General features: G+C 40.1%; 1 protein-coding gene across 2 annotated transcripts in view; it reads left to right on the top strand.

The window, feature by feature from the left end:
• The window catches only part of ATM (ATM serine/threonine kinase), a 71,258-nt gene that overhangs the window by 15,152 nt on the left and 36,026 nt on the right, over positions 1–20,080 (top strand). For both annotated transcript variants that reach the window (XM_048493888.1, XM_048493887.1), the window contains exons 13-30: positions 330–552; positions 1,686–1,811; positions 4,048–4,173; positions 5,468–5,557; positions 6,634–6,799; positions 7,643–7,842; positions 9,143–9,225; positions 9,313–9,468; positions 10,578–10,653; positions 10,742–10,869; positions 11,823–11,943; positions 12,452–12,628; positions 12,997–13,157; positions 15,173–15,419; positions 15,918–16,036; positions 16,666–16,792; positions 17,874–18,073; positions 18,410–18,584. In XM_048493888.1, coding sequence (XP_048349845.1) covers positions 330–552; positions 1,686–1,811; positions 4,048–4,173; positions 5,468–5,557; positions 6,634–6,799; positions 7,643–7,842; positions 9,143–9,225; positions 9,313–9,468; positions 10,578–10,653; positions 10,742–10,869; positions 11,823–11,943; positions 12,452–12,628; positions 12,997–13,157; positions 15,173–15,419; positions 15,918–16,036; positions 16,666–16,792; positions 17,874–18,073; positions 18,410–18,584 — 2,701 coding nt within the window. The remainder of the gene's footprint in view (positions 1–329; positions 553–1,685; positions 1,812–4,047; positions 4,174–5,467; positions 5,558–6,633; positions 6,800–7,642; positions 7,843–9,142; positions 9,226–9,312; positions 9,469–10,577; positions 10,654–10,741; positions 10,870–11,822; positions 11,944–12,451; positions 12,629–12,996; positions 13,158–15,172; positions 15,420–15,917; positions 16,037–16,665; positions 16,793–17,873; positions 18,074–18,409; positions 18,585–20,080) is intronic.

Below are 20,080 nucleotides of genomic sequence, written 5' to 3' on the forward strand. Positions count from 1 at the left end.
AATACTGAAAATCTGTTGTAAATCTGTAGTAAATCCTTTTGTAAATAATCTATTTACATTTTTATCCCCTTAAAATGATATAACATACACCAGTAGTCCTGTTTTACAAATCCCTGATTTGTGTGGGGTTTTTGTTTTAAAAATTAACATAGAAATATTTATTAATACCCCTCTCCCCAAATCTTTCAAAGAGGAATTTTCTTTACAGCACAGAGGTCTGCTGTTGTACAACAACTCCCCCTGGCCAAAAAAACCCCCTTTCTTGTTCCATCTTTGGCAACAATTATTGTAGTAAAATATCACAGATAATCTTTCTTCTATTTTTAAAGTATGGAACATTCACAAAAGAAAGAAGCCAGTCTTCCAGAAACAGAACCATATTTCATGCAGACAACTTTTGATGAAATTATTTCTTTCACAAATGCGACTGATAAGACATCAACTAACAAAGTGCCTGGTTCCAGACTGGTTGTCAGTCAGAAATTGAAAGATGCCCTGGAGCATGATCTGTTACTGATGTCAGAACAGCTTCTTAATAACATCTCCCTTGATGTAAGTTAAAAAATTAAAGTCTGTACTGTTGTCTTTTATTTACAAGGTGATTTGGAAGTTGCTGTGTTCTGTAGTAGTACAGAATTTAAGACCAGTTGCATTTAAATGCAAACAAAAATGTTCAGCGTATAAGCTTTTGTGACCCAGGCTGACTTGGTCAGATGAATATATGTTTTCTTGTGATTAATGGTCAGTGGCTGTCAAGATTTTCACAATTAGAGTAACATTAGCATAGCATATTTCAAAATGAGTACACCACATCTAGTATCAGTGTTTAACATTAATGAAATTATCCTGAAATTTAGTGAATAATAAAAAAAGGCCCTTGTGCTCATTTTGTGATAGTGTGGTGTAATGGTCAAGACTAATCTGGTGAACCAGGTTTACTTCCCTACTCCTACACATGAAACCAGCTGGGCAACCTCGGGTTAGTTTACAGAAGGGAAAAGAACCTGTCTGGCTCTAGTGCGAACTTTAAAACTCTATTTTTAATGAAAATAATTAAAACGTTTATATAACAGAACCATAACTCTTAATCAACAACAAAAGTATACATATTATAAATAACAACAACAATAAAACAATGAATAATTGTTCTTGGATTGAATTCCACTGAATTCCACAGGGGATCCCAAATACAATAATATCAAGTCTCTGTAAAAAAGTTATTACTTTGAAAGAGATCCACTAATGGTGTAGAAGTGAAGGATGCCAATGTCTGATGCCTTTACATACTCAACTTCCATAGATGAGTTTCATGTGTTCATAGATGAACGTACACACATCATGATGTTGGTAGAGAAATCTTTGGCTGGTAGTCAATAGACCTTGGGTTAGTCACAGTTCTCTCAGAACTCTCTAGCCCCACCTACCTCACAAGGTGCCCATTGTGGGGAGGGGAAGGAAGGTGATTGTAAGCCACTTTGAAACTCCTTACAATGGAGAAAAGTGAGGTATGAAAACCAACTCTAATAATAATGATAGTATTCGGTGCTAAATAAATTTACCATCTCTGATTTAGTTTGGATACTGAAAAGAAACTATTGAACTTGGATTTTGACAGTGTGTAACTGTAGACAATGTAATAAAAACACTTTTGATTCATTTTTGTTGTTCATATAATTTACTTTAAGGCTATGCCTGCAGAAAACCTTGTGCGTTGTATTGGTCTCTTGATTGGTGTTCTGGGTTGTTATTGCTATGCTGGGATACAGACAGAAGAGGAAGCATGCAGATCTGAGCTTTTTCATAAAGCCAAGGTAGGACTTTTGGTTATTATTTGGCTGAAAAATATGCTAAAAGGTGAAAGGTACAGCTGTGATGTACTTATAATATATGTAAGGAAAATCTTGAAGTAGTGATTTCCCCTCGCAATTGATCTTTAGACAGTCCCAAAGGATTTCATGACAGAATGCATCTAATTGTGCTCTTCCAACCATTGGAAGAAGAGGGACATGATTATACTATAGGCCAAAGGTTTGCATTCCAAATATAGTTGACAGGAGCTGTATAAATAAGAATCAGGGATTTGTAAAACAGGACTACTGGTGTATGTTATATCATTTTAAGGGGATGAGAATGTAAATAGATTATTTACAGAAGGATTCACTACAGATTTACAACAGATTTTCAGTATTTGCAGATTGCAATCAAAATAAAAACCTTTTCCCCATTAACAGCATTTTGGTGGAAGGTTATGTAGGGGTAGAAAGGGAGGCTCAGATGACAGCATGGGATCCATACTGTGTTTTAATCTCTATTTAAGGTTTTTTCTATTTAATCTCTATTTTTAAGGTTTTAAGGTTGCCTGTCTGTAGACATTAACCAGACTCTGATATTGAATATAATAGTCATTGGAAGTCTGTCCAAGGTGAGGTACCATACTTTTCATAGCCAGATCTGCAGAGCATGGGAAAGACAAAGGGAGCGAGCGGGAGTTAGTAATGTTTACGTAAAGTGAGGTGAGAGCCATTATCTGGTTGCTTGGCACTACTAAGCGAAGGAATGCAGGGGAATGAAGCTAGGATAGTCTGCAAAGCAAGGCAGGTGAAGATTGGAGCAGCTGCAGCTGTGTGAGAACGCTCTGATGTAATGGAGCTATCAGTTCCCAGCTCCTACCAGGAGACAATGATAGCCTGCAACCAAGCTCATAGCAGCTGAAACTGTGAAACAGATTAAAGGGCTGTTAGTAAGAGCCATTAAAAGCATTTAGGCTGCCATGAAACACTTGAGCAAAAGGTGATTACCCAGAATTCTGACCCCCGTTTAATAATGGAGAATCTGAGAAGCAACAAGTTCATTCATATGGGGCGGTGCCTTCTGTCCAGGGTTCCCTGGAGCCCTGTGTTCTGAGCACATCTCCTTGTAGATTCTACATCGTTTTTCAGTCTCATTTTAGCTGCTACCCTTTTTCTTACATCTGACAGTTGATGGTTAGATAAATGGCTTATTACAAGTGTTTGCTCTTTTTGAAAATGTGGAGTGGGCCAGGACGAGGAAGTTAGAATTCTTCATCCAAACATAGGATTGAAAATCTCAGGAAACAACTCACAGATTTGGTAGTCCCCATGAAGTTAGAGGCTAGGTGTTCTCTCCATAAAGAAAGTTCCACTTGAGGTTCTTGGATTGAATTCCACTTTATGGCAGATTTCCTTTTAACTTCCCCAAGCTACTTGTGGGGTCTCCCCTCTCCCAAGAATGTCCTTTTGGGCTGCAGCTAGTGGGAGAGGCAGGAAAGTCCATGGAAGGTCTAGGTAGGATCTAAGTCTACATCTTCCTCCAGCTGAAGCATCTTTGTTTGACATGTAACTTTAGTAATTCACAAAATAAAGACTAGAATTAGCTGTGTTTTGAAAGCAAAGGCTCTGTAATGCCTATTGTTGAGATCAAGCCAAACTATCACAAAACATTCAAGTGTTTAAGTTCTCCAAAGCTCTTCATTGGGCTGGACGTTCAGTATATAAAAAAATTTCTTTTCAATATACCGTAACAGTCTGTTTGGACATAATTCCATTGAATTCAGTTAATTCTGCAGTATATCCTGGGTCCTGTGTTTCTACAATCTGCTTTCTGTCATGCCCGTGAAACATCTTGAAGCACTTCTCCCCTTTCTTTTGTTTTTGGTACTCAACATCCAGCCTGATGAAAATTTTTAGAGAAACTGAAAACTTGCTCATTGTTTTTTAATATATTGATGACCTAACAAAAGTTATTGCACAACCACTTAACATGGTTAATCACAACTAAATTTCAAATTTGATTTGTTTGGCATACATCTAGATCAGGGGTCTGCAACCTGCGGCTCTCCAGATGTTCATGGACTACAAATCCCATCAGCCCCTGCCAGCATGGCCAATTAGTCATGCTGGCAGGGGCTGCTGGGAATTGTAGTCCATGAACATCTGGAGAGTCACAGGTTGCAGACCCCTGATCTAGATGAAAAAACTTATGCAGGTAACAGTTTCTTAACGTTTTGTTTTCTTTGTCTTTGAATAGTCTCTTATGCATTATGTTGGAGAGAGTGTTTCTCAGTCCAAAAGCAAACTAAACGAAGATGCTAGGACAATCTCTCTGAAGGCTTTAATCATACAATGTACTAGTTGCTTATGTAACTGTACCCAGGTAAGACATTTGCTGGTTTTTTTACTCAAATCCATAAATTAGTGAAGCTGAACGTTTTTGGGGTTTTTTGGCCATTTTAAAATTTACCTTGATCAAGATTACATAGTAAACTAAGGATATTTGAAATAATGTTCCACTGAAATCTTTGAATCCCACTTAATTATATCAGTAGAACAACTATTGAAAATAAAATGTGCCCAGATGCATTCAGTTGAGAAGCTGAAACTCTTTCCTATTAGGGTCCCATCTGAAAACACATATTATACCAAGCAGTTTGTTGGTATCTAATCATACATGTGGATATACATGAACGTACATTCTTTGCAGAACAATGCGGTGGCCCAAATGAATGTTGCAAATTGCTGTAATCTTTTGCAAATGGTTTCTGCGCGGACTAAGGGAAAAATAAAATATTAGAGTGAAATTCTGAGCTTCAGTTAAGTTGCTTAAGTGCCATTTAAACGAATAGGATATAAGCAGCCTACCCATGTACAGAACTGAAAAAGTTCAATGAGGAACTTAGTCTTCGCTTATAAAGCAATAATTCATTTTGTGACCATTTAAAAATATTATAGTATTTGATTTTGTGACCCACCTTTCTCCCCAACGGGGAACCAAAGCAGCTTACATAATTCTCCTGTCCTCCGTTTTCTGCTCACAACAACCTTGCAAGGTTGATTTGTCTGTGAGAGACTGATTGACTCAAGGTCACCCGTCAGGCTTCCATGACAAAGTGCAGGGGGTAGGGGTGAACCTGGTTTTCCGACAACCTATACCAGTGGTGGCGAACCTTTGGCACTCCAGATGTTATGTACTACAATTCCCATCAGCCCTTGCCAGTATGGACAATTGGCCATGCGGGCAGGGGCTGATGGGAATTGTAGTCCATAGCATCTGGAGTGCCAAAGGTTCGCCACCACGGACCTATACCAACCACTACACCACATGAGCTCTAATTAGTAGAATATAAAAGAAGTTTTAAATTTGGTAACATCTGCGGTCTCTATCCATTTCTACTTTTACTTGGTCCTTTGGCGTTTTATTTAGGAGAAAGTGAATTAAAAATTGACTGTTTACAAACTACAAACCTAAGCATGATTGATCTATGTATCAGTATGTCTGGGGAAAACCTCCTTGCTGATCTAGTAAACAGTGCTGTTTACAGTATGATTGCAGTATGATTGCAGTATGTTTGCAGTATGATTTCAAACTTAGTCATTTGGTATTCGCTGCCTGCCTCACAAAGCAAGATAAACAGATTATTTAATTGGTATTTCCTTTGGATTTTTGACAGAACAGCCCCAGAAAGAGCCTGTCTGCTTTTTTCTTGCATTTGTTAACATCAAAGCTGATGAACGATCTTGCGGATATTTGCAAACATCTGGTGAGCTGTCGCTATGTATAGTGTTTTCCTTCTCCTCATAGATTGTGTATCGATTTAGTGTATCCCAAAGATGTGGTAAAGGAAATATAATTACCCACATAAGAGAACTATATTGTAATTGAAAGGCTGGGTTTAGTCTTCCCTGTACTGGCTAAGAATGATTGTGTACAGGCGGAGTCCTGGATGGCGGTGCCCACTTCGGAGCCAGGGCTGCTTGCCGTTCTGGAAAATACAGTGACTTTATTTTTTGGTTTCTGGTAGAAGAAGAAGAAGAGTTTGGATTTATATCCCCCTTTCTCTCCTGTAGGAGACTCAAAGGGGCTTACAATCTCCTTGCCCTTCCCCCCTCACAACAAACACCCTGTGAGGTAGATGGGGCTGAGAGAGCTCCGAGAAGCTGTGACTAGCCCAAGGTCACCCAGCTGGCGTGTGTGGGAGTGTACAGGCTAATCTGAATTCCCCAGATAAGCCTCCACAGCTCAGGCGGCAGAGCTGGGAATCAAACCGGTTCCTCCAGATTAGATACATGATCTCTTAACTTCCTAGGCCACTGCTGCTCCTGAAAATGAGATGATCTCTCTCAATCAAGTACTAAAGCAACTTACTGGTGTGGACTGGTAAAGCTGTGAATTATTTGTGACTTACTTGATTGAGAGAGATCATCTCATCTTCAGTTGAGATCAGGTGGGAATATCTAGGGCCTTTTTAAAAAATTAAACTTTGAACTACAAAACTATGTCATAAAATTAATATAATCTTTACAGTAGACTTGGGACTTTTAGTTGCATGATTTTGCTTGAATTACAAGGGCAAGAGAAAGGGCTTTCTCAGCAAAAGTCTAGTTTGGTGGTACCCACATGATCCTGCCAATATGAGACACACAGGAATATGTTTGTTCACACATGCTTTTGGTGACCAGGGATAATGTTTTCGTGGTTTGTGTATAGTTTGATGAGGGGTGTGTGTATAAGTGCCATCCCATAGGAGCTGGGAGAGTGGGCTGCAGGGATCGTATGATTTTATTGTTAAGAAAAGGATGTAAGAATTCTAAACAAGTCGATCATATTTCTGTTTAGATGGCTTTTATGGGAAAGCCAAGTGAAGCTGCAGAAGTCGATTTAATGGAAGATGATGGTGAAGGGAGTGGGAAAAATGGAGAGAATACGGTATTGGATTTATTTGATGACCATTCTGCTGACCCTGGTGATACCAGCGAGGTTGGGGAGATGCAGATTTTGACGGGTATTTTAATCTGACCTACGTATACGTTTATATGATTTTATAAAATAATGTATGTATTTATGTTAAGCATTTATATCTCACTTTGCAGCATAAATGCGGGGAAATGATAGAAGGTCTATCCATAAACAGTAGAATTAAAGAGATACTAACTTTATTCTTGAGACCTTGTGGTCTGAGAAAATCTTGACCTGGTACCTAAATTATGATAATTAGTGTGCTCTCAGGTGGTCTGAGGGAAGGTGCCAGTACTGAAAAGGCCCTTTTTCAGACATCCTAAACTTATTCCTGAAGATGGGCGTACCCATAGAAGCCCCTCTTTGAAATATATCCTTTAAAAGTCAGGTTTATGTGGGAGAAGAGGATACTTCAGATGCTCACTAGTACTGCATACTTAGTTTTGTGAGTCACAGCCAACAGTCTGAGTCCTTGAATGGAATTAAAAGTGCTATGAAAAGCAGCATTAAAAACGGGATTAAATTATCTGTCATGTGAAAAGTTTCCAGCATATGTTGATGACCAATTCTTCAAAAGGTTAAATTGCTGAAAGAAGATCATTATGTAACTTTTTAAAATAAAGTTGAATTTCTGAAGGCACACAGTCCCTAGCATGCCTGGCATTAGACATGGATTTTCTCTTGACCCGGTATTATGTCTCTCCTGCGTTGTTGTTTTTTGCTATGTGTGACAGCTGCAGTGTGGAGCAGGCACAGGTCTCAAGAAACTTATTGATGTGCTTACCAGCTAAAATTTGATTGTGACTCCTTAGCGAACGCCCACTTTGTGCTTGAAGGTGTGGGTAATAAAGTGGGTAATAAAGTTACCGTAATAAAACTTCATTTACAGGTGCCATAAGCCCGTTATCAGAAGATCACCTCTCTAAGCAAGATTTGCTGCTCCTTGATATTGTCAAGTTCTTGTGTATTGCTGTAACAGCTGCCCCCGTACAAACGGTTTGCTTTCGATCTTCTGAAATTCAGAGGAAACTCTTAATGTTAATTGATGGAAGCACATTCGATCTGGTTAAACCACTTCATCTGCAAATGGTGAGTGACAGTGGGAAGGGGAAATTGTTCTGTTTAGCAGATCTGTATTGTTTCCCATGCACCGTGTTAAATGGCCTTTGGTCTTGTGTTCACCATTTTAGCAAGAGATTTCTTCTTCTGGATGAACAGGAACTTTTAAAATCAAGTAAATAGTTTTGTAAACGCTTCTATCGTTTTATGTTTAATAATTGAATTACGAATTGCCAAGTAAGAATTGTTTTCAGTTCACTGAGAATGGTAGTGGCATCTGATTGGCAGAAAGATTTTAATGTTCTTTACCAATGTCCCCAACACAGTGCCTGTGGGTGCCAGGACTCCCACTGACACATTTCTTGGATCTCAGCAAGAGTTTTTAGAGAGTTGGAAGGGCATTTTCCCTGCAGTCCTTCTGTTTGGCTTTTGGAGATCTGATTGGTTGGGCAGATAAAAACACTGGTTCTATTCTTCCTCACTTCTCTTTCCCAATATGTATTTAAAATTATACCTCTTCTCCCATGCATTTGGACTTCCTCTCTGTGTGTGATTCTGCCTCTTGTAGTAGCCTTTTTATGGCTATGCCACCAGCCATGTCAGAATCTGAAAGGTGCCCTCAGGTTTAAAAAGGTACGGGACCCTGTCCTATTCCGACATTGAAGTAATTGCAACTCAAACATTTATAACCTAGGCCAGTGATGGTGAACCTTTTCAAGACTCGAGTGCCCAAACTGCAACCCAAAACCCACTTATTTATCGCAAAGTGCCAACCTGGCAATTTAACCTGAATACTGAGGTTTTAGTTCAGAAAAAACGGTTGGCTCCGAGGTGTGCGTTACTCAGGAGTAAGCTTGGTGGTAGTCGGTGGCTTTGCTTTGAAGCAATCATGCAACTCTTCCAATGGATGAATCACGACCCTAGGAGGGTTTACTCAGAAGCAAGCCCCATTGTCAGCAACTGAGCTTACTCCCAAGTAAAGGATTGCACTTTAGTTCTTCGCATGAAAATCAGTGGGCCCAGGCCAGCCTAGATGTGTGTGTGGGGGCACTCTGTTTTCGTGTGCCCACAGAGAGGGCTCTGAGTGCCACCTCTGGCACCCGTGCCATAGGTTCGCCACCACTGACCTAGGCGAACTCCACATGGGCCAAAAACAGCAGTGTGAAAACGGTGTGAAAATGGTGTAAACACCGTTTTCACACCGCTGTTTTTGGCCCATGCAGAATCCACCCTAGTGCGACTGCCCTTTTATTTCCATAGGCAGATGGTATGATAACTTTATACATAAATGAGCAAACACACTGATTTTTTAAATTGTGCTTTATACTAGTACTTACTCCTGCTGAAGGAGCTCCCCAATGAAGGAAATCCTTTGCCGGAAGATCACGTTACCTCGCTTCTCAAGCCTCTTTCGTAAGAAAATAATCTTGTTTAACAAAGCAGCTGTGATTCAGATTTTTCCAAATAGATTAATCACATTTCCCCTCCCCCTTCCTTCAGGAACGTGTGTTCCTTTTACCGTCGAGATCAAGAAGTTTGCTCAGCAATCCTTAGACATCTTATTCCTGTGGTGACCGCTTTGGATACTGTCAGAATAAATACTGAAGATTTAAGTGAAGCTCAAGGGCAGTTTTTAACAGTTATTGGAGCGTTTTGGTATGTTAAGCCAATTTTCAGTTGTGATGCACTTTATGTCCATAAATAAATCCTTTGCAGTCCTTTTAAAAAGTGGAAGGTCTTCCCCAATGAATTAAACTGCCGGCTCTGGCAAAAGAAATTTGAGGAAATAAATTAGGTGTGTGTACGTTAAGCACTGTCAAGTTGTTTCAGATCATGGCCGTTTTATGAATCATTGTCCTCCAAAACGTCCTATCACCAACAAGGTCTTGCAAAATAAGAATTTGAGAAGCAGGACACCAACCAGAGAAGCAGTTGGCTCCACGAATATTCTGTGTTCACTGTGGAGAATGTGGGGCATATAATGCCCCAGCCTCTCTTTTCAGGAAGGGAGTCTAAAACTGAGTCAAATTGAGGTGATGAGAGATGATGTCCTTTTACCGCTGTGCTATAGAGAGTGTCTTAACCTACTGCATCTGTGTATGGTTCTCCAGTTGCACAGTGGCAGATAGGAAGGCGCTCCAAACGGTGATCACTACTGCACAGAGGATTATCGGCTGCCCTCTCCCCTCCTTGGAAGAACTCTATAATTCCCGAAGCCTAAAGAAAGCCCAAAATATTCTGAGACCCGTCTCATCCAGCACACTCTCTTTTTGAACTGTTACCATCTGGCAGATGATACAGGTCTATGAAAACTAGGACAAAGAGGCTTAGAGACATCTTCTACTCTAAAGCTGTGGCTATGCTGAACTCCGCAGCTTCGTGTTGATGTGTTTGGGGCTGTGTAGGGATGGGTGGAGGAAGGGGAAAGTGTGGATGGGGTATGAGTCTGAAATTGTGTGCATCGAGGAATGCTGCTGTAAATTTCGTTGTGCGTGCACAATGACAATAAAATGCTTATGCTTGTGTTGAGGCAGGATTCCGCTAAATAATTTGTTGCCAAAAAAAGTAACAAATTGAATGGAAAGCCTGATTGGCTTATTTATACCCATTATTAACACATTGTGCTTGAATCTTCACGGGATCTTAAAAATACAACATAATTCTTTTGAAACACTAAAAAAAATCAGATATCATAGAACTGTAAGTAGTCGTAGCACTTACTTCCCCATGTTCCTAATTTGGTACTCAAATACGATCTATTCCAGGCAATTGACAAATAAAGGGAAATGCACAGCTCCATTAAGAATAGCATTAGTGCAGTGCATGAAGGCCATACTTCAGGTAAGTCCAGAACCTGCATTTATCAAAAGCTGAGTTTCCTACATCTTTTTTTGGCACTTAGGAAGCTGACTTCTGTTTTTGTTTTTAGGCTGATCCTCACTCAAAATGGGCCTTGCTTCAAGGTGAAGAAAGTCTTCCTGTGCGTGATGCTTTCCCCCACTTCCTTGCTGATAGTAACTTCCAAGTTTGTATGGTTGCTGCTAAGTCAGTTTCCAGGTATATCATATGTGGTTGTTTTAGCGATCTAAGTATCTTCTAAAATCAAGAGTTGGGCATCGAAAATTGCCTGTTTTTTTAACTTGCCACTGGAAGAAGAGCCTTTATGAAGCCATTTCTTCTCATGTGTAAGGTGGTTCTGAAAAAAAAATTGGATAGGGTAGAAGTCCAGGGCTTCATGCTGTCAGGCAAAATTTATTCCACTAGCAAAATACCAAGGGTTCAGTCCTGCAGAAGTCACAGGCGGACACTAAGCATTCTTGCCTTTCCCTTCCCTACAGCAGCCCCTGTGAGCCCTGGAAAGGGAAATCCTTGTAGAGAAAAGTTATGTAATAGGGGCAGCTGCAATAAGTAGGGGGAATTGTCCTCTTCTGCCTTTTGCTATCATTTGTAGTTTATTGACATTGTTATTGCTTCTTGTGCTATATCTATCAGAGGAACCACTGACAGTGCAGTTTTGCCTCTTCCTGCTGTCTCTACAGCTCCCCAAGTTTGTTGTGTTTTGCCGTCATGGGTCCAAACCCCTGCATTTTCATTGTTCACAGAGCATCTTCTGGGGAAAGGGGTGGGTTGGGTGGGGAATTTGCCATCACTAATGCCTTTCACTGTGTATAGGAGGAAACTCCAGTGTAAACCTTCAGAGAACCTATGAAGGGCAGGGCTGGGAATGGATCTTGAAACTGCTAAACCATCTTGCAAGAAGTAATAAATATGTATTTAGGCAGGCTTATTAATTCCCTTTGTTTCTCTCTCTGGTTCTTCAAGCTGGTCTTTGTTGGAAGGAGTCAATTTTCACTGGGTTGTATTTATAACGCCGTCTTGGTTGCTCAGTCATAAAGATATCTTGGGGGAGGGGGCAGGAACAGTAGAGAAGAGCTCAGACTAAAAACGTCACCAAACAAAGTGAACCTACAAGAGTATTCTAAATTGTTTTCTTCTGTTTGGGTTATAAGCTTGTTCCATGATGTGAAGTTGGGAGACTCAACAGGCTTACTGCAAGCGCTTCCTTTGAAGCTTCAGCAAAGGGCTTTTGAGCTTTTATACATGAATGTTCAAGAAGGAACAAAGAAACTGGTAATACAGTTTGTTGCTACATATGTAAAGAAATAGGAATAAAACTTCTTTGCATTGTGATAACTTCTTCTGTGCTAAAGACTGTGATTTTTTCCCAGTCAGTGAGCCAAGCAACCAGTTCACATTAGAACTTTTTTTAGTCTTACATTTGAAGTACAGTGTCTGAAAAATATATTTGGATCCTAATTGGATGTGCTACTTTTGAAAACCCTTGTTCTAGCTTTGTCTGCTAATCAGTATAAGGATAATGAATATATAAAACTGCCTTAAATGGAGTCAGACTTGTACAGTTAGAACCCTTTTAGTACTTTTGATCCTTTGATGATCTCCTAAAGTCTAAATTTCCAGTGAGAAAAACTTCTAAATTATCATGACAACGTAATTTTTCTCAACAATTTCTTGCATTTCTGAATCAGAGCACCGTTTTATTGAACTGTAAACTAAGAGTCATTTTGACTAGGTATATTGAACAATTTCCTCTTCTCTTCTGTATTCTTTGTGACTAAAGAGACATAACAGTGGGAACCAAGAGAACATTCCTGATGAAGAGCATAATAGAAAATCAGTTCTCCTCACGCTAATATCTATGATTTTGTGCTGCAGTCCTGTATGTGAAAAGCAGGCATTGTTTGCAATGTTCCAGTGTGTGAAAGGGAGCGGATTAGAACCTGTTCTTGTAAGAAAGGTAAGCAGTTTGGGAGACTGTGAGACTACAGAAGGTAAATTGAAGGCACAGAGCTGAGGAAGGCATTTGCATAGTTTTCAAAGAATGGACTCTTGATGGAAAAAGGCATTTAACTCATCTAGACGTCTTATTCATTTAAAATTCCTCTGTGGTATGTTACATCATAGAATAAATAGCGTTGAGAATACTGTTGCTACACACTTTGTTTCTACGTTGTTAATTTATTTAGTAAAATGGATGGGAGAAGCCTTGGCACGTAAGAGCATCCTGAGCAACTGTTAGAACCACTTCCCCCTGTGTAATGTGCTGCTACAGATAATATAATAAGAGTGATGCTATCTAGTATTGCTTTTTTTTTCAAAATGCAGGTATTAGAAAGGATTTCTGGCACTTCTGGCTATAAAAGTGTAGAAGACTTCCTGAATGCCCACTTAGATTATATTGTTCTGGAGTGGCTGAACTGTGGATATAGTCTTTCTATTTTTCCATATGTTCTATTGAATTACTCCAGCTTGGAAGAATTCTACAGGTACGTTTCTACATTATATTCACACATTTGGAGAACCACAATTTCCAAGGGTCATTTTCCCTATCTTTCTTTTTTCTCTTCTCCTGGCAGCCACCATATCCTGTTCTCTTTTCCTGCTTCCTTCTCTTCTTCCTAATCACCAACCAACTTTTCTTTTACCTGCTGACCTCAGTTGTATCCCACTTTTCTCCCCAATGGTGACCCAAAGCAATTTCTCCCCTCCTCCATCTCCTCCAGGCAGATTAAGCTAATGATTTGCCCAAGGTCAGTCAGGCTTCCGTGGCAGACTGGGGGTTCGAACCTGAGGTTCTCAGGTCCTAGTCTGATACTCTTAACCACTACACAGCACTGATTCTCAGCTTTCCCTCTCCCTGGGAAAAGTGGGCAAGTCACAAAAGTTGTTATGGTGAGTTGCGTGACAGCTGTTGCCAGGGCTGGCCAAGTTGTACAAAGGCTGGCACTGAGCCCAGGGGAATTGTGTGGCATTGCATCATCTGGCAACCAGCACCACACTGTTACCCAATGAAGTTTCCTTGAGGGGCTGATGGGAGTCGTAGTCCATGAACATCTGGAGAGCCACAGGTTGCAGACCCCTGGTCTAGCACCTCAACAGTCTAGCACTAATCTTGCTGCTGTTTTGGAGGGGAGCTCTTCAGACTCTGGGAAACCCTATTGGTAATTGTCCAGATTGGAGAAATTGACATAAAAGATTTGGGGTTCCTTGATGGCAGCTACAAGCGTGCTGGGAATTTTAGGAGTCTTTGTTCTGGCACTTTGAAACTTCTGGTATAGGGAAAGCCTTTGCTAGTTGGTATAGGGAAAGCTACTTTGCTAGTTGATAAATCTCCATTCCAAGTTAGCCACTGAAGACTCCCCCACCTCTGAGCATGTGAATCTCTCTGGATACAAAGGAGGCACTCAGAGGGCTCCAATTTGGGCTAATATCCCATTTTCAATTGGCAAAGTTACTGGTATCCTGAGCAGTTGCCTGAACCAGTAGGAGCACAATGATATTTTAGACATGCCCTGGGAGATGGCATTTATGTTGTTCTCCCTGCACTATCAGTCCATATGGGGCTTGGTCTTTTCTTTTTTTTCAATTCTATATTGTTATTAAGACAAGAGTCCACTGTGCTATCGTAGCAAGACCTGGAAGAAGAAGAAGAGTTTGGATTTATATCCCCCCTTTCTCACCTGTAAGGAGACTTAAAGGGGCTTACAAACTCCTTTCCCTTCCCCCCTCACAGCAAACATCCTGTGAGGTGGGTGGGGCTAAGAGAGCTCTGAAGAACTGTGACTAGCCCAAGGTCATCCAGCTGGCGTCTGCTGGAGTGCACAAGCTAATCTGGTTCACCAGATAAGCCTCCACAGCTCAAGTGGCAGAGCAGGGAATCAAACCCGGTTCTCCAGATTAGAGTGCGCCTGCTCTTAGCCACTGCACTACACTGGCACTCTAGAAGCAGGGTGCCCAGTGGTTGCTGCTGAGTGCTGGCCCCCATGAGTTATTTCACCAGGGCAGGAAGGAAGGATCAGGAGATGGACTGGAAAGCCTCCCCCTGCCTTTACTAAAAGAAATTAAGACTTGATGGTGTTGCCTAGCAACCCCCTCAGTATCTACAGAGGGCATTCATTCTTAAAAGTATAGGAACTGCTTCTATTATTTTGGGATCTTTTAACCCCACCCTCCAGTTTTTTCATATTTTACGCAAACCTGGGGCTACAAACCTGTATTAATTCTGTGTGTTAACTGCTCTGAGCCCTGCTGTTGGCTAGGAAAGAGCAACGTAGGAAGTCCAATAAAATAAAATTGTTGGCTTTAAGAATCCATTGTTGGATTCATGGTTATGCCCTTGTTTAGACTTTAATATATTGATTAATGTTTTTTTTCATATATACTAAAAGGGCAGAAAATCTTAAATATAACATTACTGGATTCTAAATTCTTTTTTTAAAAATCTTTGTAAAACAGCATGTCATGTTTTCTCAAGAAGTTCATGGAGATGTTTAATTTGCAGGTCAAGTTACAAAGTTTTGATTCCACAATTGGTGATCAGAGACCAGTTTGAAGAAATGAAATCCGTTGCTAACAAGATTGAAAGGGAGTGGCGTCAGCTTCTGGCACATTGCTTTCCAAAAATCCTTCTCAATATCCTTCCTTATTTTGCTTGTCAAAATCAAGAAGATGGTGAAATTGCACACAAGAGAGAGAGAGCTTACAAAGTGTATGATATGCTGAAGGATGAAAATTGCTTAGGAAAACAGGTACCTTATAACCTTTTTTGCTTCTGTTCACATGATGCTCAGAAGTGTTAGACTTTGTAATTCTATAATATCCTTTTACAATCATTTTTAAGTCTCTCTGTAAATAGGCTTCTGAATTCTGAGAAAAGTTGTTTTCCATATTCTTTTGTCATGTATCTTTTGCTACATACTGTTTGCTTTGTAATTTTGGAATGCTGTGTTGATTTGTATGCTATGCAGTTGCAAGTCTCCCTTATATCATTTGTGATTTAAAATAATCTGACAGAAGTCTTGGGGAATATTATGGTACTTAGAGGGTAATGATTTCTTCCCTTGCTGGAAAATTTCTTTAGACAAAGGGTTCCTTGGTAACCAACTGCCATCACTCAGGACTTTCTAAGAACATCTCCGAAGTGGCCAACCTATGGTGCTCCCGATGTTTATGGACTACAATTCCCATCAGTAACCATCCTTGTATTATGATAAAACTCAGCCTCTCTGTTTTTGTTTTTTTTACAGCTGATGGACAATTTAATTCACAGTAATTTGCCTGAGATTGTGGTTGAGGTGCTGATGACCTTACATGAGCCAGTAAATATCGGAGCAGGAGGAGAGTCTGCCTTAACAAGATTTACAGGGTACAGTTTACTTTTGTCTTTTACTGTGTTCTGCATTATACAGATTTTATATTGTTTTGTTCATGTGTTAAGTGGCCATGATTGTCACGTAAAAGTTTATGGAAATATTTAAGTGGGAATGGCATGGGAGAAGTGTCACGCTCTTTATCATTTTTTTGCCTACACATGTCCCCACATGTATTTGATATTCAATTCAAATTAACAATATTTTTTTTAAAATTCATATTGTCATGGATTAAAATGTGCCCTCATTCTTAAAAAATCTGTTTTAAAGCATTATGATCTAGTTCCTGCTGTGAGAAGCCATCTGTCCAGTCTGATCCCATTTAATGACATTTAAACTGCTAACGTTTATAGTTGTAGTCTCAAAACAGCTCTGAGAGGCATGGAGGAGAAGTCGATCTATGGCTACCAATCTTGATCCTCCTTGATCTCAGATTGCAAATGCCTTAGCAGACCAGGTGCTCAAAAGCAGCAGCAGGCCATTGCTTTCACATCCTGCATGTGAGCTCCCAAAGGCACCTGGTGGGCCGCTGCGAGTAGCAGAGTGCTGGACTAGATGGACTCTGGTCTGATCCAGCAGGCTCTTTCTTATGTTCTTATGCAGTCTTTTCAATTTTCTTTTCCAGAGAACTGGATCCCGTTCCTAATCCTCCTCATTTCCCATCACATGTAATCAAAGCAACACTGGATTACATTAGTGGCTGCCATAAAACAAAGTCAAAAAGTCTTGTTGCAGTTCTTTCCAAAAACCCGGTGAGTAATTGATGCTCAACTTTGGGATATGTGATCTGACAGTATTACCCTGCAGAAGCTATTGTGCACCTTAGCTCTGCTGTACATGAAGATACTCTATATATGGTAACATTGGAAGTATGTAGTAATCTGTATAAGGTCAGAAAAGAGCTGCTTTATGTTGTATGCCTGCATAATTCAACTGCTAATAAAACTCACTTCCAGAAAATTAGGATGACGTCTTGCAAAATAATTTAAGCTTAGAGGAAAGTAAGGAATATCTCACAAAGGATATTATTCTTGCCTATGTTTGAAGGATACTGTGACGTTTATGGGCTTTGCCTGTGCTTTAAAACAGTGAAGAGGGGTGTCCCATTTAATTTGTCATATTTATTTAATATTCGATTTCGATTCGATTTCGAATACCTTTAATGGCATATATATTTATTTAATACTGACTTGCATTTTTATTGAGGAGACCTGTCTGATAGCACTTCAGGAACCATACCGAAACATGCAGTTGAGTTTGGAAACTGCTTTTCTCTGAAAAAAAAATTACATAACTGTACAGCGCTGAGACTGGGGCTAACCATGACGCCACCTTATACATCACTATTGCTAAAAATGGCAGCCATATATCTACTACAGTGTGTCTAATTCTGTCACAGTAGTGCGAATTTCTCTGTCACCTTTGCTATACTGCAGCCAATAATGTGTGTATAGCTTGGGAGAATTTACTACAGTGAGGTGCTAATAAGGATGAGGTGGGCTTAACATTAGTGAAAGCGGGGCAGGGACTTGGGATGTGGCTGTCAGTTCTGCCTGTAGTGTCAGACTTTTAAAGTGCATCTCTTTTCCTTTTTTGTTTTTGGCTCATTCTGCACATGCAGAATAATGCACTTTCAAACTGCTTTCAGTGGTCTTTGAAGCTGTGCGGAATAGCAAAATCCACTTGCAAACAGTTGTGAAAGTGGTTTGAAAATGCATTATTTTGTGTGTGCGGAAGGGGCCTTTGTTTATAGTGGTATTAACATAAGCCGCACCTTTAAAATCTGATTTTTATGATATTGCTTTTAGCATTTTCTTCTGTTTTTTTTTGTAGGAGTCATTCCAGAGAATCTTACTTGCCATATGTAAGGAGTTATCTGGAACAAGTAACGTTTACCAGAAACATAGGAACCTCATGATATATCATTTTTTTGTGACTTTATTACTGCAAGAAATAAAAGATGGTTTAGGAGGTGCGTGGGCTTTTGTTCTTCGAGATGTGATTTACACAATAATTCACCACGTCAGCAACAGGTAAATGTGGTTGTTATTTACAAAACGCATTGTGCGCTCATGCAGACAGAGGTTTTTTTCCAGCTTTGCTTTCTCCTTTATAAAATTGTTGAGATTGAACCTGGACTATTAAAGTCAGTTTCTGAGCCTTCTAAGAACTATGCTGCATTGCTTCCACTTGTTTGTAAAAATTGTAAAAGTTTGTAAAATTATTTGTATGTTTGTTTCGTGTCCTGATATATTCTGCTATCAAAGTGTTTGTTATTCCTTCCTTAACCTTGACAACAACCCTCCCATTCATATATAAATATATTATAATTGTTTCTGTTATTTTTATTTGTGCCTCTTTTTGAAAAGACCTTTGCCATTGAAAGGGGTGTCCCTCCGGAGTTTCTTACTATGTTGTGACCTTCTCAGTCGTGTTTGTCACACAACAATCACCTGTTGTAAGGATGCCCTGGGAAGTCATCTGCATGTTATTGTGGGTACGCTAATACCTATCGTTGGAGAGCAACCTGACGCCCAAGAAGAGGTAGGTTGTTAATAAGCATTTTCTTTGAATTTTAGTACTCAGTCCCCCCCATTTTGACAAGGATCTGGGTAATGGGAGCAGCAGCAGCAGCAGGCCATTGCTTTCACATCCTGCATGTGAGCTCCCAAAGGTACCTGGTGGGCCACTGCAAGTAGCAGAGTGCTGGACTAGATGGACTCTGGTCTGATCCAGCAAGGCTTATGTTCTTATGTTCTTAACTTCTTGGACATACCCAGTGAAAATGTTCAGCTTTCTCAGTTTGAATGTGAGACTTCCCATTCAGTAGCACAAATGCTTGTGAAAGGGCCCCTCTGTTTCAGATCAGAGCTTGGCAATAGGAGGTGTTGGCATTAGGAGGTGTTGATACAAGTTCGGAGCGTGCCAGGGTGTACGGAACTATTTGCATGAGTCTTTGAATCTCACTCCTGTTATCCATGCAAGAAATCCTGTTAAATGAAAACCCATAATTTGTTGAAGTTAAGCTAATACTTCCATTATGGTCAAATGTGCCCCTCAAGAACTGCCACAGTGGGTTGCCCTGGCTCAGCTAAGAATTGGATATGTTGATGAAGGCATTTGGGGGTGGGGTCCCACCAGGGTGCTGGTTCTTCACATACAGCCACCCGGCTGCACTGTGTTTCATTTCATGCGAGGGCATTCATCTTCATTTTTTCTTCAGAACAATTAAATGGCTGTCCTCTTTTTAAGTACTGGGGTCTAATTGATGACAGGATTAAGTTGTATGTGTGTGAATTGAATCGCAGCGTTAAGTGGTTTTCAAGAAACATATGTTGTAATATGACCTAGTGCCACCATTCCATCAAATCTAGTTTTCAAATCTGAATCTTTGTAATAGTGCCTTTCAGCTTTTATACCTATGTATCTCTACCCTTTAGTACCTTCTCTACCCTATGTCATTTAGATCCTGCTTCTGCCCCCCCCCCCCCCGCTGCTACTTCCATTGGCTGTTTTGCTATCATAGTGTATTGAAAAAAATATTTGCACTTATTTGGCAAAACCCTCAATTGTACAGTAGTCAAATATGCATAGTTATTTTTAGAGCATGCCAATAAAGAAGTAAAATTAAGTAATCAGAGATCAGTGATTGCTTTTCTTAATTATAACTACTGTGTGACTGCCATTAAATCTAAGCAAGAGTAATCTAAGCAAGAACTATCGGTTGCAGTTAGACTCTTTTGGAGACATACTAATAAAGTATTATATTTATCAGCTCAATGTAATTACAACGATTATATTTTAAAGTTCTGTTGCATAGTTATGCTGTATATATTCTGTGTTGACTGTGGGCCACAGAGGGTTGTGTATGTGGAAGAATTACAGCCCAATCCAGGAGGGGAGGACGGATTTGCCTCTGGAGCTGGTACACTCCTGTGCCAGCATGGGTGCCCACCCCACCAGCACGAGGACCAAATGCCCCAGCAGTGGGCAGGTGCTGCATGGTTCCATCACCCAAACCAGAAGCTGCTGTCCCTGCC

Source organism: Sphaerodactylus townsendi, linkage group LG04 (genome assembly GCF_021028975.2).
Source record: "Sphaerodactylus townsendi isolate TG3544 linkage group LG04, MPM_Stown_v2.3, whole genome shotgun sequence".
Taxonomy (NCBI): domain Eukaryota; kingdom Metazoa; phylum Chordata; class Lepidosauria; order Squamata; family Sphaerodactylidae; genus Sphaerodactylus; species Sphaerodactylus townsendi.